General features: G+C 32.8%; 1 protein-coding gene across 1 annotated transcript in view; it reads left to right on the top strand.

Annotated features, from left to right (window-relative positions):
* Window positions 1-24,088, top strand: part of AGMO (alkylglycerol monooxygenase) — a 310,308-nt gene that overhangs the window by 152,687 nt on the left and 133,533 nt on the right. Inside the window, exons 9-12 of the mRNA XM_057733413.1 lie at window positions 1,978-2,112; window positions 3,601-3,717; window positions 16,166-16,248; window positions 20,320-20,425. Of these exons, the coding sequence (XP_057589396.1) occupies window positions 1,978-2,112; window positions 3,601-3,717; window positions 16,166-16,248; window positions 20,320-20,425 (441 nt within the window). The remainder of the gene's footprint in view (window positions 1-1,977; window positions 2,113-3,600; window positions 3,718-16,165; window positions 16,249-20,319; window positions 20,426-24,088) is intronic.

Raw genomic sequence — 24,088 nt, 5'->3', positions numbered from 1 at the left:
ACATTGAGAGCCACTTCTCCACTAGGTGTGGTCTTGTCTTTGTAATGTGGAAATTAAAAAGGAAATACAAGTTGATCTCTGTCCTCTAGGAGAGAGCCTTTCAAACTTAATGTGCATATGGATCATGGGAGGATCTTAGTAAAGCAGGGTTCACTAGGTCTGAAGCCTGTCCAAGTTTCTGTGTTTTTAACAAGCTTCCAGGAGATGCTGGCTATGCTCGTTCATGGCAATCCTTTAGCTAGCAAGGCTTTGAGAGTGTACACGCATGGAGGAATAGGGGTTCATATTTGAGATAGAATAAGAGGTTGAAAACTACATCATAGGAGTTGCACAAGGAGTTAGATGATTAGGATTTGGAGACACAATATTCAGACAATCACAGGTCTTTATGAACTGTTGCTGAATCTGTGTTTCGTTCTCCAGGCCTCTGCCCTCGCATAAACATTTCCTTTAGCATAATGATTGTCACAACTATGTCTAAGGTTTAGTCTCCTACATACTCACTTATATTGTCACAAATCAGCATGTTGGAATAATTAAGAATTCCTGAATCTACAAAATCAAATATTTACTTTCACTTGTATTCCGTTATATTCAGCTAAATTTCTCACCTTCCCATCAGAGGCTTCAAAAGCAACTTAGGATGGCCCCTGTTAGATTAGATGGAGAGGGTTTTGTTTCGTTCTGTTTTGTTTTTTATTACTAGGTATAGATCATTCATTTTGCTTTCCTTTGGAGTCCAAGAGTTTCAGGGCATTGGAAAACAAATAAGTAAGAAAGTACTCCTTATTTAAAAACCTTGTATTTCTCATGACTTGTGTCTAGAATGACAGTAATAAAATTGCAGTCAGTTTTTAAAACAGCAAAACAAGTAAGTATATTAATGTGTTGTAACATTAATTTTCTGTGTTACTATTACAAAGCCTCAGGATAAGTTTCCATCTAACATTTCATTTTTCTTCAAGATCTGCTGAACTAAATCCTACATTGTTCCTTAATTGCTTCAGATTTCTTATTATGATACATCAAGTAATTTTAAAAACAATTTTGGTGATGCTAGCAGTTTAAATTCTATAAGAGATAGTGAAAATACCGATGAGACCACAACTTCTGATAGAGTCATAACTTTTCTACATTAATTTATCACTACACTTATAATAGAACTCATTTTGAGAATCTACAGCTGATGCCCAATATCTAGGATTATTTTAATCCTATCATACATTTTTATAACATGTATGGTGTATATATAGCTAATTATCCTAGTAGCCAATATTTATTGAGTCCTTGTCATGTGTGGGCATACTTTTAACTTTATACATATCAAATGTGTGTTATTTAAAGAATGTGAATTCCTGCTATAAGCTTCAAGGTAAACTTTTAACTCAGCAAACTTTTCCTTTTCTTATTATAGAATATGGTCTATCTATTTAATCCTAAGAAGTCAACCATCAGAAATAGCTTCGAACATTTTTTCTTAAAATGAGGTGTTTGTCTGTAACTCAATACATTAAAGATTATTTTTGAAATATACAACAGATATGCAATATTTGTATGGTTCCATGATCAACTTTAAAACCCATTTAGCAAGTCTATAAAAGATGTCATTTGACATGGCTATTGAGTACATAGGCTGCTAGTTAATTCCATTGGAAGCAGAGTCTCTGAACTCATTTTTTATTTTTGCTGATTTTCTAAACAATTGCCTATTTTAAAATTTCAAATTTATAATTTTGTGGAGCTTCAAAAATATTGACAAGAATACATTTAAACGCAAAGGTATGCAGAATGCGTAGAATGAATTTCAATTTATGATGCAATTACATATTAATCAACATTAGCAAATTATACATAACCTATATATTAAAGAATAATTTCCAAATTACATTAAACAATAAAATAAAATGCATGATTTAATGGATTTAATCTTTTTTGTTATGGGTTTTTCTTAAATAAACTATATTTTTATTCTTCTAGTTCCACCATTTAGTTAACATATGGACTACATTCTGGGCCACACCTGGATTCTTCAATAAGTCTTCTGTCATATTTAAAGGACCAGGATGGGGTCCAGGTAAACCAAGACTTGGACTGAGTGAAGAAATCCCAGAGGTAAGTAGAGTTTATGAATTTGATGATGGCGAAGATTAATTTCTTATTGTCAGGTCTACAGCCAGCCTGTAATATATGCTGACTTCATGCAAATCTGAAAAAAGATGTTCCCTTAGGCAGATGCAGCAGCTCTGTAATGTATAACTTAATGAGTGGACACCACCTAGGGGCCATTAAGATGGGTGCCTTCTCCCAGGCTGACACTGCGTCTTACTAGGGAGTGTGGTTTGTTGCAGAGCAGCAAAAGCTGGTTTTCTTGACTCAAACCCATAGCCAAGAGCCTTTGTGTAGTGCAGAAACCCCACAGACACTTGTGCGTCAGTCACAGAACCTAGAACACTAAAGATGGTGGGAACCTTACAGATGATTCAGTCTAACCTTCATTTTGTCTGTAAAAAACTGAGGTCTCCAGAATAGTAGGTCTAAAGTCACACCAAAATGAAGTGATTATTGGGTTAGGCCACAACTTTATAAATGCCATAGTGGAGTAGTAGCATTAAATACAGATATCCCATTTTGAAAAACCAAAAATAAGCAAGGTAAAGATTTAAAACACTGAAACCAAATGAAAACTTCAGTTTCAATATGGAATTCCTCTTATAAAGTTGAAAAAGGAACTTCTTTCCCATCATTTAGGATATAAATTGTGATTGCTGATCAAAATAACTGTTATTAATAGTAATATAGAAACAATAAGGTCAAAGGTAATTATGAGTATAAAAATTAGCCAGTAATTCAAGGAAATGAAATCATATGTTTTATTTGAATATTATTTTTCAAAAATCCTGATCTAAATAAGGATGTTTTCTCATCCAGTTATGAAAACTGCTGTGTTGGAATTTCCCAGACACTTGGTTATGTTTACAGTTAGTTACATAATAATGATCTAACTTGATACAGGTGCAAATAATTTGCTTATTTCAGCTCCAAAAAGTCTACTCAGCTACAGTTTATTATTTTCCTTTTTTTTTTCAGTAGATAATTCACAGTGAATATTTTAAAGTCATATTGATGCCTAAATCTACGTTATGAGCATAGGATTAGAGTATTTCTGGGAAACTGTAGTTTGGCAAAGTTGTTTTCGATAAGACAGTATTTCCCTTTGAAGCATGATCATCTACACCACCCCAAATCATCTTCCATTTTCTCTTTTGCTATACTTTGATGTATAATCATGGACATATTTTCTTATTTCATATCACGTGTTCATTTTGTTTATGTTAATCATCAGTATCAATTCTTACATTGCTCGATATAAAGCAGACCAGATCAGAATCATAAGGCTGATTGAAATGAAAATGAAAAACAAGTCTCCTAATTTTTACATTTTTTCTATCCAAAGTAATAACGTTAGAGGCGTTTCAAGGATTAAAAAAAATAACAAAACCTTTCATTTCTCTTTTCCTATCTCCTCCTCACTTAGTGTGAATTTCAATGAGCCAGAGAAGGCAGCAATATAATGGAAAGGCTTCTTTCTTGTCTTCCTAGGTCCAGGGGAAAGAAGTTCCCTTCTCGTCATCAGCATCTCAGCTATTAAAGATATATGCAGTTGTACAGTTTGCGCTGATGCTGGCATTTTATGAAGAGACCTTTGCAGATAAAGCTGTAAGTGGTGCTCATTTTAAATAGAGTGTGAAAAAATTATCTGTCACTTTGAAAATGAAAATAAGCCGCCTCTATTATAGCTGTGCTCTTTTCTATAACTGTCTTTGAATTTTGGCAATGCCTCACATTTAAGCAGGTAAACTTATTCTTCTAGAATTAATTAATGTAAGTTAATTAATTATACCCAAAATGTTTCTGTATAAAATGTCTGTCAAATGGTATATTATTGATCTAAATGATAAATAGGAAGTTATTTGTCACAAATATTTCTTCAACAATTACAAGAAATGTATTTCAGAAGTAAGAATTAAATGTTTTAGGGAAAGTAGGCTTTATATCAATTTCAACATGCTTGTCTTCAATTAGAGAATACCATGATAACTTGAATTTAGGGGGTTTGCAATGTACAGTTAACTTCATTTAGTTTGTCCTTTCTAAATATTCAAAATATTCAATTTGTCTTACTCAAGCATAAGAGCACTGGACCTGGGTTTAGAATCTGGACTCTGATTCAGGCATTACTATCTGGGGAATCATTTTTTGGCAACATGAGAATACATATCTCTCACTGCCTACATTTTGGAGAAAACAAAAATAGCATAATATATGTAAAAAATCCACTGTAAACTATTAAAAAGATAAAAACAGAGGTATTTTTAATATTTGCTTTGTTTCATAGATTTATTCATATTGTTTTCTTCCAAAAAGGATTTACAATAGTTCAAAGAGGTACATAAATTATAGTAAGGTAACTAAGTTGGAAACAGGTAAAATTGAAAATAGAATGACAGAAGAATGAAAAATCAGTGTCTGACTTTGTTACCAAGGAAATATGTGCTTCATGAAAGAACCTCACTGAGTCAGGAATGTTGAGGGCTCACATGGTAGCTCTGTATGAGTAGTGGATATGCTCTAAAGAAACAGGGAAAGGGGGGCTTCTATTTCCAGCAAAATGGAGGGTTAGATACACTTACTTCTTCTTAAGGCATACTGAACACCTAAAATTGCTGGACAAAATGTAATTTTTAGGAAAACTCTTTAAATACACTGTATAGGTGAGTTGGCAAAAAAATGAGGTACTCCTTCGAGGCTAAAAATGTTGAGAAAATGCAAATCCAGTGAGGTGCTATTCCTGACAGCTGTCCCAGTTATTGAACAATCTGCTGGTCAGGACGTTAAGTGACCAGAAACAAAGCTGAGAGCCTACATGGGTGGAAAGTCAGTTAAAGAACTTCAAGTAAAGTAACTGAAAGCAAAAGAAATACTCTCAATGAAGGGAGGGGGAGGAAGATGAGAAAAAGAAACATAAAAAGGAAACTTGCCCATACTGGACTTGGCTTTGGGGAGGCAAAAAAGTCTTCCCTGAGAATTTCTAACTACAAACCATCTCTCGCTCAGATATGGATCCAAGATTTATACTGACCATTGGTTTATAAACCTAAACTAAGAATATAGTTTAGTGTGGTCTCAGATTGGGACTCATGTTTAAAAGACCTATGTTCAAATCATGCTTAGAGCAATCCCCTCAAACCCAAGTCTCAGCACAGTCCCCCAGGTGCCTCAGTGATGATGAACTTTGAGATAAAAAGCACAGAAACACACCAGGAGAAAGCCACTATGACAAAGTATTAACAGAAACAACAAACAACAGAATTATACCCTCAAAAACAACAAATTTTGAAAGTAAAATCAATTAAAACATAATTTAAGTAAATGTAATGCATTTGAAGGAGCAAAAGTTGAAATTAAAAAGAAATTAGAAATTAAGGAAAATCAAGAAATGATGAAGCACATTTAGAAATAATCAAGTTAAACTTCTAGAACACAAAAATATAATGGACATGAGGAAGTCAGTAACATCACTGGTATTTTAAGACAACTAAAGAGAGGATTAGTGCATTAAAGAGCAAAAAATGTATCCATTATACAGTGCTAACAGACAATGATATTAAAAAACATAACAGAAGTTATCTTTGGACATAAAAAATAGTGTGAAAAAGTCTAAGATAATGCAAGAATCCAGAAAAAATGCAGATGAATACAAATGGGATTAGTGGACAGTGCATTCAGACAAGATAAATTACGTTTTTCAAAGATTAAGTATATGCTATTGACAGATATCAGTCTATCCATGAAAGCTCCATAAGTTAATAAATAATATACACAGAAAAATTAGTCTATTATAAGTAATTTTAATATATAAAGCCTGTGGAATTATTTTTAATAATTAGATACCATTGTAATAATCCCAGTATATTCTATTGGAACAATTCCAGGTGTTCCATATGACTCACACAGTGAGTTCCATAAATAAGTCTACTTGAAGTAGATCATTGAGTACGTTAAGCAGCACTCTTTGGTTGTATATGACAGAATTTCAACTTGGAGTGAATTTATTAACTCATATAACTGAAGAGTCTGGGATTTTACTTTAGACAGTGCTGGATCCAGTGAGTCAAGTAACTTCATCAAGAATCTTCTCATTCTTTTTTGCAGTTATGCATTTCTCATGTGGATTCTCCTACAGGCTCTCAACCTTCATGGTAGCAAGATGGCTACCAGCAGCTCTAGCTTTAAATACTGACACACAAGGAACTCCAGAAGTGAAAGTTCCAAACTGGAGTCTGATGCTATGGGTTGGTTCATCTGGGTATCATTGAACCAATCAATGCAATCAGGCCTGGATCAGAGACATTTAATCTATGAACGAGAGGACAGGGCAAGTGATAGGATGGCTTTAAAGACATATTGAGATGATAGTTTATAGAAAAAGGAAATAGACTCAAATAGGCAAAAATAACAAGTGTTAGATCTATATGAATCCTTCTCATTCATAAATACTATGTGATTTGAACTTGTTTTCAAAAAATATTCTTTAAACACTTGTAAATGAAATGTATAACAATATAATAAACCTTCCTGCAGGATATCACTTTAAAGTATCTATGATATGTGTCCATTAAATATCTGCTGTTCTAAGAAACAGAATATCCAATTAAATGTGGCATAAATATCACTAAAAACTCAGAGGCAAGTATTTCCAGGATTGATTAGTATGGTAGTTCAAACATGTAGAGTTTCCACACTTCTCCATGGTTCTCTGGGCTTTCATCATTATAATTACAGCAACTCAAGACATCAGGTCCTCACACTGTGGCCAAAGGCAGCAAATTCAATTCTCCTAGCGCATCTTGTAAATTTCACTTACGATGGCAGGGAAAAAAGCCCCAGAGTATTTCCCAGCAAATGTCCTTTCATGTTTCATCGCTTGGGACTAATTCACATGCCCACACTGAAACAATAACTAACACCAGTTCATGAATTAACCATGAATGAATTATACTGAGCATAATTCATGCCCTGGGGATAAAAGGTTCACTTTCCCTGAGTACATCCCTTTCTTATACCTGGACAAAAATCAGCATAGTGTTAGTACAGAAGACACGGCATATTTTTCAGTTGGGCAAATAACTGTATGTCACAGTGTGTCCTACTAAATAAAATAGGCTTACAAACTTTTACAAAGACTATTGGATAATATACTGAAGAAAGCCATTTTAATTTTAAACATTATCTAAAGACTTTAATGATTGGTATTGTGCATATATATTGTGTTTTTAGTAAATATAATTAATAACCCCAAATTGCTACACATAGTGACTCCAATTTTGGACATTAGACAAGTTCACATGTGCTCTCTGCCCATGTACAATTTTTTTTTAAAACTACAGAAAAACTCTTTCCTGATTTAGCAGAAAACAATAATTTAAATTCTAGTTTCCATTTTGTGAACTGAAAAAAGAAATAGGTTATGATTTGACCAAAAATGCTTTGAAAATACCATGGAAGGATATATACTGGCTTATTTGCTGGTTCACATATGTACTACAACTAATGAAACCAATTCCACATTGTAGCAGGTTCATTTGCTTTTAGCTTCAAAAGAGACAAAATTTGAACCCAAGAATTTCTTTCAGGAGCAAAGCTTTCTTAAAAGCAGCAGTAATTACATCACTCTTAGCAGTGCACAAGTAGATGTCAAATTACCATAATGGTAGGACTTATTAATTGCTTAACCTAGGCCTCATAATCATGTCTTCAAGTATTACATAATTAACCTATCACTGATTACTTTATTAAACTACTTTGTTATTTTAATTTGTTCACCCAAGTTATGATTAAAATATTCCTGCTTAAAGTTTAGTTTAGATTATTGAATAACACCAGAAGAAAAGCTACATCATCTACATCTAAATATCTAATTCTCGATATACTTGATATGAATGTCTATGATATGTGTCCATTAGATATCTGATATCTGATTAGATATCTGGTCATACTGAGTACAGTTTGCATTATTGAATAATTTTTAATTGTACTAAATATAGTCTCAAAATAAATTAACCTAATTCATAGGAATAAAAATGAAAATTTACCCATTTTAATTTTGAAATAGAGGCCTGAACATTAAGTTCACCAAGAGAATTTGAATGTCTAGGCATGTGTGAGTGCTTCTTGGGTTAAAATGTAGCCAGACAGGGTGTATATTAAAATATGTAACTCATAGCATGGTTTTCACAAGATTTTTCCACTGTCGTAAAAAAACTATATGAGAAACTCATGTAGATATGTCGACAAAGAGAAATATCAAGTGATGAAATCCTCTTCAAATTGAAATTAAAGTTGGAGACAGCTTCATCCCTGACACAAATTAATTTTGAAAAGTGCATTTGCTTGTTTCCCACACATGTTTTCCTTTGCTAAAACATGCTGTGCAACCAGGAAAAAAGGTTGCTTATTTGCAAAATTCTATAGCGCCTTTCTAGTCTCAGGGATGTTTAAAAGCATCTGAAGACATTAAAATCCAACGGCAATATTTTTTTTCCAGATTCACTGTAGCCAATAATCACACAGAAAAGTTGTGGCTGACTTGTAATTGCGGACCCTGCTGTGGTCCCACTGCCTTTTCTGTTTATGCATATACCAGAGTAGATAAATACTTACTTGTTTAATGTGTGCAAGCTCTGTATAAATAACTTTGGGAGTCAAAAAAGCAATATGATGGCCACCTGAAAGGTGGAAAAGGCACATTCCTTTCTTACTGAAACTTGCAATGCATACATTTAAATACATAGTGTTTAGTTTAGTGATATGACCCACAGTCTTTTGTGTTGATTTTAGTTTAGTAATGCTTGGGAAACCAATTCCTCAGCTGCCAGGGTCCACTTCATGGGGTGATATCATGAATATGGGTTTGAAATGGAAATATGGACGCACTAGCATGTCTCCAAAGTAAAACTGTAAAGGCAATGCTATCCTTTTCAATAATAGACACAGTCAAAACAGTTTGAATATTTAACAGGGTCTTGTAATATAATGTATAATAAAGTTACTGCAGATATGTCTAACACAGATTATTTGGTGATATATTTCAATTTAATGAGGCATCTGAGAATATCCAATATAAATTTGGAAACAGGTTTTTATAGTCTTAAATTCCCCTGGATGCTGTACTCTGTAAAACATTATGGGCACTAAAATTTTGTAACCAATGCTTTCATATTGACATGTTTTAGCAGACTCTAAGAAAAAAAAAAATCAATATATTTAGTTGTACTCTCATAACAGAGTGTCACTTGCTCAAATTAGATCTAACTTACATCCTATGTGAAACCTCTCAAGTCAATATTCAGCACATACTGTTTTCTTCCAGTGTAGCCCACTGGGATTTAATTTAATTTCCTAAAGTTTTTAGGTGGTAACTGAAGTAATATGAAAAAAGAAATGTGAGCTAAATTGAGCATCAATTATAATTTAAAGCCATGAAATGAATGTAATAAATGTGTATTAGTAAAGGAAGGATATTAACCAAAGCTACCTGTCTAATAAGCATAGACTTCGGGAACTTAGGAAAGTGATCATTGTGAATTCCAGTGAAAAATATATTTTTGTCCACTATATTGAAATATAATAAAGTGGGAAATTGAACATTTAAAAATATTTTTGCATCAAATAATGAAATATTAACTGTGAAATTAAGTTCATCTTCATATTATTAGTACTATCTCAAAATTTGGTACCAGGCAGCTCTTTTAAAAGCTGTTATATAATAAACACAACCAACCATAAACTGCTTATAATTTGAATTAATATCTCATTTTGATTTATTAAAGATATGTAAAAATTAATTCAGCTTTGGAAACTCAAAGTCTCAATGCACAGTTTTTGAGGGTCTTATTTCTTTATTAAAAGTCATGCTCATGAAAAGGAAGTTTGTCTCTCTGAGACTGTCTTTTAAAGTCTCCTTTATCTTTTGTATTTTGGGAAAGAACTGAAAGGTGTATAGCTTATATTTCTAGTTGTTTCTTAGTGAAAAAATAAAAGTATTCTATCAAGAGTATAGATAAAATTGGTATACTGATTTCAGTGAGATCTTGAAACAAATACTGATAATTTAGAGAGACTCCAATGACCCCTGAAATAGTTCTACTGAACATCCAAGGATGATGATATGCCAACATGGATGTCTTCTTAAGCAAATGTCCAAAGACCATTCATTGCTGATTGCTACCCGATACTGAGGCAAGTCCCTTCCATATTTGCTACACAATGCCAAGTGAATTATGAGGTGGTCCATTCTGGCTGGTGGGAACTTGTACTCTAGCTGGCCCTGTTGTGAGCTCTGGGCATTGCAAGCTCTAGTCCTTTTCTAGCTTTTGATAGTCTCCTCACAGTCATGAGCTGATATACGAGACTTGATAAGCGCTCACTGCAGGCGAATAGAGTTCTGTTTATGCAGTTCTCTCCTCTTTGGTACTTTCTTCCAAACAGTACCTCCTTGGCTTCTCCCAAATCCCAACTCCATCTCCTCAAATCAGGGAGTCTACCAGGCTCCTCTGAGTTCCCTCTGTGCTTCAAGATAGTAATCTGGGACACTAGTGGTCATGTTATTTATATCCTATTTCCCTGGGATCACTGACCTTTGTTGCCTGGAGGCGAGGGTCTTGAAAACAGTTGTTTCAAATACATTGTTTTTCTTTGTTTTGTCTTTAAGTGGGAAGGAAAATCAATCCTTGCTTCTCTATCTAGTTGGATGCACATTCATTTTTTTAACGGAGTGGAATCATAGCTTGAAATATAATTGCAACATAACTATTCTTCAAGTTATATTACTTTAAGTTTTTAAAATAAACTTATTTTGCTTTTCTTTCTTACACATTTTTGTGGAAACTCACTGACTCCATATCAATTCAGTGCTTCTGAACTGTAAATTTGTTATACTTTTTGGGCTATATATTTTCAACTTTGATAGATTTATTTTGTTTGCTTCTTATTTGAAATTATAGAAAATATTCATTCCAATCATATTTCTTTATGTATGCTTCAACAGTAACCAAAAGTTCTAAAATGTAAAAAAAAAAAAAAGTATAGTCAATATTGATATATTTAAAAAAAATAAGTATCTTATTTCAATACAATATAGATCCTTGAGCTCCATATAGAATTACAAATTGCTTTATGGTACCACCTTGAGTTCTGTTCCTGTATCTATGTTGTAATACTGGGAAGCATCTTCAAGCCTTAGGTTTCAGATCAGGTTATCTAAAAGGAGGCATAAGAGTCACGGGGATGATGAGGTAGCAGAGCAGGTGTGCCCCAAACCAAATTTTCTGCCTTTACATCAGAAGTTACGTCTTAGAAAATTTGTGTTTAGAAAATTTTTGTGTTAGAAAATTTTTGACCTTATTTTACAGATGTTTGGGAAGATGAACATTTTGAATCAAAATAATGAATTTAGTAGATCTTTTCAGAAACTCCTAAAAATGCACTACCCTGATATAATAAAATCAAGACATTTTCATTTCTAATTGTTTAGAATAAGATTAAGGAAAATATTATCTCTGACAATACACAAAGTTCTAAAATAAGCATGTATATAGAAGCTTACTATTATTTTAGGACATAGTGTATGGGGCTGATATTTCCCTTTGTGAGATTTTTTTGGGAGGTAAAATATGAAAGGAATCATGTTGATTACCAGAATTTTTCTGTGGAATAGTTAGAGGGTGATATCCCCCTGCAAGAAAAAAAAAAAAAGGCTTTCTTCCCTATATACCTGTGGGCAAAGGGAGGACTCTCACACCTTCATTAATTGTTTAAGCAACATTATATTAAACATGTAATTTTTGAGTGCCTATGTAGTTAGTGTTGCCTCATGAGTAATTTTTCTCATCTACTTAAAGTTGCAGGGATGTTGATTTTTTTCAAGCATAAAAATCTGGGCAGCAATTCCTGCACTGGGAAACCTATGGAAATAAGAGCTACAAAACTGCTTGGGAGTTTAAAGATAATTTTAAAGGAGTAAAATTAATTCCTTGCTTCATAAACTTTTTATAGTTATGGACTTCCTTATTTTTTGTGATAAAGTCTTATATTAAAAGCTTAATTTGGATTATTCCATTTTAGCACTTTAGGACAGCAATATCTTACATGAAAGATATACTATCAGCGAATGGAGTGAAATGGTAGTAAAACCAATGAAAAATGAAATTCTACTGTTATAAAAAATTAACAAGCTTCATGTCATTTCACATCTTGTTTAAAACACAGGAGGCTAAGTATTTACAATGACCAAAGTCTATAAAGTCGATTCTATTTTTCCCCCTTGTTGCTCTAGTGTAGCTGGACTATGATCCTACCAGCAGGGATCAAAGTAGTGTGATTTCTAGGGCAGCCATTTTCTTTCTTGCTCACTCTCTTAAACTCGTCTTTACCACAGTGCTTAGCAAATGCTCAATACATATTCATGGAATGAATGTGTAGAAATCAGAGAAGATCAATTGATTAGCTTATCAAAGCATATGGAAAAATTTGAGTTTCATTGGAAAACGGACTGTCTAAAGGAAGCATATGTGTTCAATATTGAATTCCTTCTTCTAGTAATCTTAGTTTCCTTTAAACTCAAACAGTTTTAGGACAGTTTTGTTCTTTAAGAAATTAAATATAGGAATATTAAAGTATTTAATGTTTTAAATATTTAACACTTACAAGCATTTAGTATATTAATATTAAATTATTAATTAAATAATTGAATTAAATGTTTACCTTTAAGGGCCAAAATATTGATATTAAATTAAATATTTAGGGCTTCCTAGGTGGCGCAGTGGTTAAGAATCCGCCTGCCAATGCAGGGGACACAGGTTTGATCCCTGCTCCAGGAAGATCCCACATGCCACGGAGCAACTAAGCCCATGTGCCAAAAAAATAATAATAATAAATTAAATATTTAATGTTATAAAATATTAAATTATTTATTAAGCCAATTAGAATTATATTAAATGTATGAATAATAAACACAAATGTAAAATATTCAGTCATTCAGTCAGTCATTCAAAAGCCGTATTAGGGGGCTTCCCTGTTGGCGCAGTGGTTAAGAATCCGCCTGCCAATGCAGGGGACACAGGTTCAAGCCCTGGTCTGGGAAGATCCCACATGTCACAGAGCAACTGAGCCCGTGCGCCACAACTACTGAGCCTGCGCTCTAGAGCCCGTAAGCCACAGCTACTGAGCCCTCATGCTGCAACTACTGAAGGCTGCATGCCTAGAGCCCGTACTCCACAAAAAGAGAAGGCACTGCAATAAAAAACCTGTGCACTGCAATGAAGAGTAGCCCCCACTCTCCGCAACTACAGAAAACTGACACACAGCAATGAAGACCCAACGCAGCCAATAAATTAAAACCAAAACAAAACAAACAAATAAAACAAAAGAAAAAAACCATATTAGGTACTTACTATGTACCAGGCAGTGTTCTAGGCACTTGGGATATAACAGTTAATAAAAAGATAAAATCTCTCTTAGAGAGTGAGAAAAGACAGACAACAAACAGCTAGAGAACGAACAAACAGATGTTTAAGTGTATGGGAGTAATTAAGTTGTGTGGAGGAAAATACAACAAAATGAGGTTATAGAGCATTATGGAGAAGTACTATTTTATATATGACGAACAAAGACATGCAGTAGTTATCTGAATGAAATGACGGAATAAACCATAAGGATCACTGTGGGAAGTCACTGCAAGCCTAAGAGACAGTAGATGAAACAGATTTGAGTGGGAAGGATGTTTGTCATATTCAAGGAAGAGCAAAATTTCTGATGTAGCTTAAGAGTGAAAGACAGAAATGATTCAGGAATTATATGATAATAGGGAGTATGTTGTGTAGAGGCCAGAGTAAGGACTTGAGTTTTTAATTCTTAGTGAGATTTGAAGCTCCCATGGAGTTTAGAAAATAAGAATGATATAATATGACTTACGTTTTGAAGAGATTAATTAATACCGGGAGAGGGAAGCTGGGATAGGAGGACACACAATTTAGAATTGGAGAGACCAGTTAGTGGAGTATTTTAATTGTGGTAGAGATAATGTTGGGGATGAAACGTGATTTTTTTTGTGCGCTGTTTGTTGCAAATATCTTTATTCTGGATGTATTTCAAATATAGTGCTGATGTATTAGAAGTAGACAGTGAGAGAAAATCAAGGATGAGTTATGGGTTTTGGGCTTGAGCAAATGAAAAACTGGAGGTGCCATCCCTAAAATGAAGAGAAGTGGCGGGGCATGTGGTGTGGAGAAGGAAATCAAATACAGGGTTTTAGGCAGGCTAAGTTTCAGATGTGTAGTAGCCAAGTAGAAGCTTGATGAGGCAGACAGATAGCAATATTAAATTGGTTTTCACTTAGACACCATTAGCCAGGAAGCGATTTGTGAAGAGAGGAGTTCTTTATTCTTTTTTTTGTCCAGGGATCATAAATTCCCTATCCAAAACCAAAAAATATATTTTGTCTTGTTTCTGAATTTCCTGTATTTGAAAGAGCTGATGAACCTTTTATTTGTGCTTCCTTCTCTTATTGTAGTGAAGATTAGCCTAAGTGTTATTTGGAAAGTTAGTGTAGCCTGAATGTAATAATAATAATCGTCATATGGAATTCACTGAACTCCCCATCCTATATCTATATCCAGCACTGTCTCCATATTCCTAAACATCCTGATACTTTTTGTTCAGACTTTTGACCACTCAATATTCTTCTACTAAACTATTGCCCTGGAGGGTTATAGTCCCTTGGCAATTCTGGGTGCCATCCTAGGCATATGGAAAGTAACTAGGGAGGTGTTAAAAGTTGGCCATGAGAGACAGGGCTGATTTAGAAGATGATATGGAATTGAGATGTTGGATGTGAGCAGCAATTGCAATTGGTAACTTTTGTTTATAACTTTGGACAGATGCTACTTGGTTGTAGGTGTGTTTATTAGTTAATAATGACTTGAAATTAGCTCTAGTTATTTCCAGAAAAAGAAAAAAGAGAGAGTGTCCGATCACTGTTTTACCCAACATAAAACAAACTTTGGTGATCTGGCAAAGGTGAAACATAAATACCATCAGTGAGCAGGAAAATCATTTATTGGCTGTGCATCCAACTCCTTGCTTTTACTGATCCACTCTCAATCTGAAGTAGTAACCATCTGGCCCTAACATGAGCTATGTCACTTCAGTGTAGATCTCCACTTCTGCCCCCTTTAAGCTTGTTGCTTATATGTGTTCTACCATTGTCACACTTAAGGGTGAGGTAGGTGTGTTTTGAATTGCAGAGGCATCTTTTATTTCTGTGTGATGATGGAAAAGTTACTTCATCCTTTGATTCCCACTTTGTTTTTTCATAGATGAAGCTTCTATAATGATACCTACTCTGAAAGTTTGTTGGGAATGTAAAAAGAATTAACATGTGTGAAACACATAGCATGGAAGCTATAAAATAGTAGATGTTCAATAAATATTATTAAATTTTTACATGTAAACAAAATGCATAATTAATTTATAATTGTAACAGAGAAATATGTGGTTTTTGTTACTAACTCAAAAAAGACCTTTGGCATGTATGTAGGAACATGTAGATTTCATCAAATAAAAGTGTGAGTGGATGTGTGTAATTTCTTCCATGTATGTGTTTGCACTCATAAACACATTCTCCTTTAAATATTTCCTTTATTAGAGACAGCTTTAGGTTTGAAACTACAAAGAATTGGTGATATTAAAAATAACCATTGAAATGTGGTATTTATTCATAAAAACGTAAGTGATTTCTCCATACTTGGAGGCATAAGTGTTTCAAAGAATTATGAAAGCCAAAACTTTAAAGGAGAATTATTAGAAAGAACACTTTAAGCAAAGTATCAGTAGAATTGTCTAATTCATTCTCCAAGTGTCCAAGATAACTAAATGACATTAGAAAAACCAAAATGTTTTCTGTGTATTCAACCATCTTGAAAAATGTCAGTAACAAATGGTATAACATAAAATAAAATTTGTTCTGCTATTCTTGTCAGCTTTAAATTCTGATGCTCCTTTGGATGGCTCCCCTAAAGATCCATTGGTTTCTGTGTTTGTTTGACAGGCACTATCACAGGTCACTCTCCTTCTGAGGGTTTGCTTCATTATCCTGACCTTGACCTCCATTGGATTTCTTCTGGATCAAAGGTAAGAAGTGAAATTCTTTTATTTTATGTAACTTTATAATGTGGCTTTAAAAATGTATGTGAAATTTTGAAATTCAGCAAACATTTATTATTAAAAAAATAAAGTTGAAACTACAAATTCACATCTTCACTTTAAATGAGACAGAGTAGTGGTTTGTCTGATTTTAAATCAAAGGTCCATTTTAAATCTAAGCCCTTTAAATGAAATTTAAGTTTTTCAAGTAATTTAAGAAAACCTATAAAATATAATAATTGTCAGCAAAACATAGTGTCTGACTACTTAATAAAATATAAAAAAATATTTGAGCATTTTTCCAGTGCTATTGAATATTTCATAATATATACCTAAATGTACGTATAGTTGTCTCTCAGTATCAGCAGGAGATTGATGCTAGGACCCAGCCCATCCCCTGCACCCGTACAAAATCTGCAGATGCTCAAGTCCCTTATGTAAAATGGTGTAGTATTTGCACAGAACCTATACACATGCTCCCATAAATTTATATCATCTCTAGATTACTTATAATACCTAATACAATGTATGTGCTATGTAAATATTTGTAAATAATATAAATCCTATGTAAATAGTTGCCGGCAGTGGCAAATTCAAGTTTTGCTTTTTGGAACTTTCTGGAATTTTTTAAAAATATTTTTTCATCTGTGGTTGGCTGAATCCAAGATGCAGAACCCATGAATATGGAGGGCAAACTGTATATTTAAAGTTTATGTCCTTTATCCTCACATAGCATAGTATCTAATGAATCGTTTTAAATACTACTATGGCCAGAAAATACATTCACTTGAACAATTTATTTTTTATAAGTTGCTTTTATGGCTGAAGGTATATAGAAAATACCCACTTGTTATTGCTTAGTATTTATCAATCATTAATATTAATATTAATACCAATATTTATGTACCTAATATGTGCCATGGAATATTTAATTCTTTGTTACAACACTTTAAGTTAAGAATGACTATAAACTCTATTTTCCAGGTTAAGAAAGTCAGACAGAAGAACAGTAAGAGATAGAACAGAACACAAACCTAAGCAATGCGACTCCAGAATTCACATATTATAGAAATTATATGTATTATAGCTCTGTGAAAAATGGCAAAAAAGCTCAGTCATTCTTGAAATCTTATCATGTTGTAGTGTAATTGTTTTTCAAGTAGGTAACCAATAACCAAATTACTTTCAGGAAGTTTAAAATGTAAAAGTGCAGTAAAAAGAGAAAATGAAAGACTGAGTCACAAGACAATCTGAAATAATTACCAAGATCCAAAGAATCAGGATCAAATTTTTAAAGGTCACAATTTTGTTGGTTGCATATGTTTACTAAAATCATCAATCAGCCAGTAACAATGGTATAGTTTTATTTTTTTAATGAAAATATTTTTGTCTCCATGGATACAAATAAATAGGCCAAATAAGCAAGCTACTAATTTTATCACAATATATCCTATGATACGTTGTTATTCTTATTGTATATATTTATATAGTCTCCACTGCCTCTGGCCTTATTTAGCAACTCATGCTGAGATATAGGTATGTCATTGTGCAAAGGAAGCCAGAAGAGAATGAAACGATATTTTTAAAGTGCTGAAAGGAAATTACTGCTAACCTGTAATTCTATATCCAGCAAAAAATGTAGGTGAAGTAAAAGCTATTTATATAAATTTCTACAGCAAGCTTCACATTTGATAGTGAAATATTGAAGATTTTCCTTTCAAACTGAGAACCAGTTAGATATGCTTGCTATTTAACACTGGGCTAGAAACTGTAAATGGAGAAAGGAAGGAAAAAGAAGGAAAATGTATAAGGATTTGAAAGGAATTTAAAAATTAATTAGAAAATTAATTTACATTAATTCATCTAAAATTTAATTAGTGAATTCATTAGAAAATGTAAAGAATCTATAGGGAATTTATTCAAATTAATAGATGAATTTTGGAAAAGTTTATATAAATTATCATCAACTATATTTTTATATCCTAGCAAATATAAAACTTTATGCAATATATCAAATATATAAAATACCAAGAAAAAGGAATCCTAAAAAAATGAGTACAAAATCTCTAAACTACAATGTAGACCTGTTGAAATATTGTGAAAAATAAAGAATTTTTAAAATGGAAAGGTAACTATATTCATAAATTGGAATCCTCAATATTGTAAAGATTATAATTTCAGCAATTGATTTACATATTCAGTGCAATTTGAATTAAAATTATAAAAGGTCTCTTCTATGTGGAATTTAACATGATCTTTCTGAGATACATGTGTATGGAAATGCGAAGGCCCAATAATAGCCATCACAGTTGAGAATTTTTTTAAATGGCAGGAATTGAACTACTGGTTATTAAGACTTATTATAAAGCCACGGTAATGAGACATGTTTTATTGGCACAAAGATTAGAACAGAGAACCTAGAAACAGATCTGTGCATACATACAGACTTGATTTGTGACAAAGGTGTCCCTGCAGAGCTATGGGAAAAGGCTGTCTTTTCAATAAATGGTCTTAGAAAAATTGGATTTCCACCCAGGAATAAAAAAATAAACTTGACAAATATTTCACACCATAAAAAATTAATTCTGGGGTCAGGGGATTGCAGATTTAAAAGTGAGAGGAAAGCCAGTACAGATTTCAGCAGATAGTACAGTAACATATCTCTATAACCTTGTAGTCGGTAACATATTAAATGGTCCACAAAAATCCCTAATCATATAAATAAAATTGATGAGTTAGATTAGAATAATATTCTAAAAGTCAGTTCTTCAAAAATTAACTCTTATTAATACAGTACAAAAGTAAAATTTTCAGGTAGGAGATGCTATTTTCACATTTTTACAAGAAAAAAGACCTTTTATCACAAATGACTAAAATTAAAAGAATTGACAGTATCACCTGTGGGAATGCTCACACCCTGAAGAAGGCAGTTTATATTCTGATACCTAATTTGAAAAACTGTTTGAGAATTTTACTAAATTTGTATAAATATATATATAAATATATTTATATATATTACCCGTAACCTGGCCATTCAATTCCAGATATATACTAACCAATACACCCAAAAGTCATGTGAAAGAATGTTCAGAAAGCATTGCTCATAATAAACAAATGTGGCCAACAATCCAAATGTCCTTCACGAGGTGAATGGATGCATGAATATTGGTCTATTCACACAATGGAATACTACGCACCAGTGAAGAATGGACTACTGCTACATGCAGAATTGTAGATGTATCTCACTAACAACACTGATTGAAAAATGCTGAATCCAAAAAAGTGCACACAATATAATTTTATTAGAAAATCCACCTTTCATGAAAATACCACTTGTCTTTTATGAAAATATTTAATTATACAATAAATGTTGGTTGACTATCATGAAGTCTATTTTAATCTGATAAAGTAGTTGTTCATTACTGTTATTATAAGGCAATTTATAAATGCCTGTGTGTGACCTTCAACTCCATTTTAAATACATATACATATTTTATATATTAGAGTTTAAATTTCAAGAACACTATATATTAAGAAAATATCCATCACAAAATAATTAATAAAGATAGGTATTTATGCTCCCTATCATGTTAGGCTTAACTACACATTGTCATGTTCCCAATAGTTTGTAATTCAAGCGTCTGTTATTTTAGAATACTGTAGTTAACTATGTCAGTCCTCCTAAGAAGTTATTTATTAAATGAATGAAGTATGAAAATATTGGGTGAGTCAGGAGAGTCTAGTCTTGAAATCCTAGAAATTTCATTGTGGAATATTTTCTTTATTAGTTGAAAATGTTTCACCCTAATTCAGCAATGCTCAGACTAAGCAATAAATTGATAAAGAATACATTTTCTTTAAAAAGATGCATTCTGTGTCTTAGTTTAATGCCTGTTTTCAAACAGCTTCAGAGGCACATAATCCTCAAATATATTAAAGTACTATTTCTTGTATTTTTATGTTTCCTGAAAATGATAATAAATGTGTCATTATATTAATTGTACCAGATAATAAAGAGCATATTTAAAGCTAATGCATGTAAATGCCATTTTGTTTCAGGCGTAAGGCAGCTGTTCTGGAAACTTTCCGTTGCTTGGTGTTCCTAATGCTGTGTAGATTGGGTCATCTGAAGCCTTTCATCCCTTCTTTGTCATTTGCTTTTGAGGTAAGACGTTTGACTTAGGTAGCTATAGCAGGATTAAACATCTGTTGCATATTTAGTTCGTTCATTCAACAATGCTTTTGTCTGTTTATTTTGATATTAGTACTTGTGAGAAATCTTTACGCATTCACTTACTTACCAATACTTTGCTGTGTTACCTTGAGCTAGTTAATATTGTTGAGTCTCAGTTTTTTGGTCTCTAAATTTGGATTGATACTGTTAACGTTCATAAAATGGTTGGACAAATTGCATTGCATGATGTTTATAAAGAAATTAGGCCATGTAGTTGTTTCTCAGCAAGTGGTAGAAGTGACTTTACAGAAAGTTCTTGGCAGAGACTGCCATTTGAGATTTTTCTTTTTAGGCTGTTAAAGTGAAAATTGTGACAAAGATGTTTGTTAATTACTTTCAAGAGTTAATAATTCTATAGAAATAAAATCATAAATGTCACTGAGATTTTTCTACAACTGAAAATTATGTTTAATTTGACCTGTTAGGATTAAAACTTATCTGAAATAGACACTTCTGCAATTAAGTAATAATAATTGTAAGTTGGGACAGACCCTTTGGAAGACAATTCATTGATATTTATCAAATTACAAATACTCATACCCTTTGATCCAGCATTTCACTCCTAAGAATTGGTGCTACACAAATTATATGCTTACACGTGTGCAAAGTTAGTCATTTGTAATGGAATGACTGAAAACGATCTGATAGCCATTAACAGGGAACTGCTTAAAAACTGTTGTTCATCATAAAGTAGAATATGCATTTACCAATGGAAAGAGCAAAGTCTTTAATATAAGTATGGAGCATTTATAAAAAAAATACTTATATATTTGAGCTTGCTCCATCTAGTGTATATATATTACATGGAGGGGGAGAGAGAGGGAGGGGAAAAGAAAGAGAAAGAGAGAGAATAAAACATGATACAGGAGAGTCTGTGAAATATGTGAGGTATACTACCATACAAAGCATATATGTATAAAAATGAGGAAGGGGACTTATATACATACAAATGTGTAAGTGTTTTTTTAAGTATGTAAATATATCCGGAAATATAAACAAGATCCTAACATGTGGTTGCCTGTGGGAAAGTGAATTGTGTGATTAGAAGAAAGGAATAGGGGGAAGATTCTTCACTAAGTATTTTTTGGTACCTTAAAATTTCTGAACCATGTAAATATATTTCAAAATTTTAAAAAATCTAAATTAAAAAAATGAAGCATTAAATCTTAGTATCAGGATCTTGGATATCATCTAATGTAACATACATATTTAAATAGGCATTAAATAAAGTTAATATGTCTACATGTATTTTGTTTCTTGAGGTTATAACCTAAAATCAAAATGAAGAAGCGTAAATTGTACATGTTAATGAAGTTTAGAAATACAAATGCAAAAAAAAACCCTTAAAAATCAAAAAAGCATTTTCACATTCTTTATTAGAGAAGACATTCTAACTGCAGGCATGAAGGAGAGCAATTCCACTTAATGAACCTACTCTTGGGTATATTGTGGTAGTTTATCTTAAATGCTCCAGAACAGAGAACGTAGGCTCTTTAAGTTATCCTTGTTGCAAATGTAAAAATGTATGATTATAAAAAACGCTGGGGTTTTGGGTGGTGGGATAGAAAGGGCAGTGTATTTTAGTGTGTCCAGCTTTTGAGTGTGATGAACTCTAGAGGTGATGCTATCTGTTTACTTAAATTAGTCAATAGGTGAAAGTGAGCGTTGAGACTTAAACTTTCAAGCCGTATTGAATTTGATTCCTGGCTTAGGAACTTATTCACTGTGTATCCTTGGGCAGTACTTGATCACTTAAATATTCTTGGCCTTAACTTCCTCATCTGTATAGGGATAAACTAATAATGTTTATCAAATAGGGTTTTGAGAATTAAATGAGATAATCTATGTAAGAGATTTAGTACTGAGTTTAACACATAGTACATGCTTAATAAATGTTAAGTGGTATTATTATTATTTTATATGAACTTAAGGATCCCTTGAAATAATTCTTTGGCTTGCCAGGAGATCCAAAAGTCAAGTTTGGGAACTACTGACATAGGGGTTGGGAAGGAGCGACAATATGGAACTTAATGTTATTGTTATGAATTCTTAGCCTGATACTCACTTTTTTGGACATTGGACTCTGTGCCTCAGGTTGTTCACCTGTGAATAGGTTTAATGAGCGCTAATATTCATGGAGCTCATACCATGCTCTAAAAGACTTACCTGCATTATTCTATTTAGTCATCACATCAAACTCATGTGTGGTTACTATCATTTTCATAATGGAAAACTGAGTAACAGGTTGAATCACTTGCTTAAATTCACATAGATAATATGCAAACAAGTCAGGATACAACACAGGCAGTCTGACACCAAGCAGTGTTTTCTTCCACATATTGATAGCAGTACTTATCTACCTCAAGGGGTTTAGATGAAATTTCAGATGCAATGTAGCAAAAGTACCTTGAAAAATGTGGGGAGCTAAAAGGTCTTATCAATTTAACTGCAAAGTTTTCTGAAAAGACATAGTTTGAATAAGTTACCTCTGAATTTTCTTTGGTTTATGATTCAAGGCAGGGAAGACCATGGCCAAGTCTTTCAAGCTGCTTACCTATTCTTTCCAGAAAGGCACACACATGGTCAATTCTTCAGGAGCAGAGATTGGCTGTGATTTGCCGTTAAAACATTTCCTTAAAGTGATGTAATACTGATATCTACTCCACATGGCTTGGTGGAAAAATTAAATGACACAGAGGAAGAACACAGGAAGCACTTGACACATTTTAGTTACCATTATTCATATCACTATTATTACTGCTATTATTATTATAAAAAGTTTTTGTAATACTATTATCATTATTAAAATATTATTATTAATCACTGAATTTCCAAGGTTAAACCTGGACAAGTGTTCTGTGACCAGAGGTCAATAACTGTATGGTAAAGACTGGGCAAGTATTTTATCAATGTTTTTATACCTGTGAAATAGCCTTTTTTCCACTTGTTTTTAAAGATCAGAAATTAAAATATTAAAACCAGTTACCAATACTTATTTCTTAATTGTGAATTTCAAATTTGTGTTTTCCTCACATTTTTATTTCTAAGAACTTAATGTAAATCTTTGCCATTTATCAGAGTTTTACTAAAACTGTTCTTTGCACCCCACAAGTTGTACAGAAACCTGATGAATGACTCAGTGACTCCATTCAATATGAATTAGGACTGACTGACTAGGAGTGATTATCCTACAAGGATACAGTGTTCTCATCATTTTTCCTTGAACCTATCATTAGAATCAGTGACAATGAAGCAATTAATCCTCCTTCATAAATCAATGCGGTTTGTATTGGCAACATCAGCTTGTAGCCCCTATGACTCTTCTCTATTTATCTCGAAGGCTGGTTGGAGGTTGTCTGATCTATTGCTTTATTATGTAAGCCAAATTCCATAGGTGTGCATGACAACAAGCATTAAACAAGCATGCATTAAACAAGCATACTGCTGACCACACTTTCAGCTAAAAACACATGCACACAAGCACACACAGACTGGAAAGTTGACCTTAAATTATTTTTCACTTAGATTATAAAACAGCTCTTAGGTAGTTACAATTCTGAGTCAGAAATACAAAGTATAATTTGAATCTGATCC

The sequence above is a fragment of the Hippopotamus amphibius genome, chromosome 4 (assembly GCF_030028045.1).
Source record: "Hippopotamus amphibius kiboko isolate mHipAmp2 chromosome 4, mHipAmp2.hap2, whole genome shotgun sequence".
NCBI lineage: Eukaryota > Metazoa > Chordata > Mammalia > Artiodactyla > Hippopotamidae > Hippopotamus > Hippopotamus amphibius.
The sequence above is the reverse complement of the archived record's forward strand: the minus strand, read 5'-3'. Positions and strand labels throughout refer to the sequence as shown.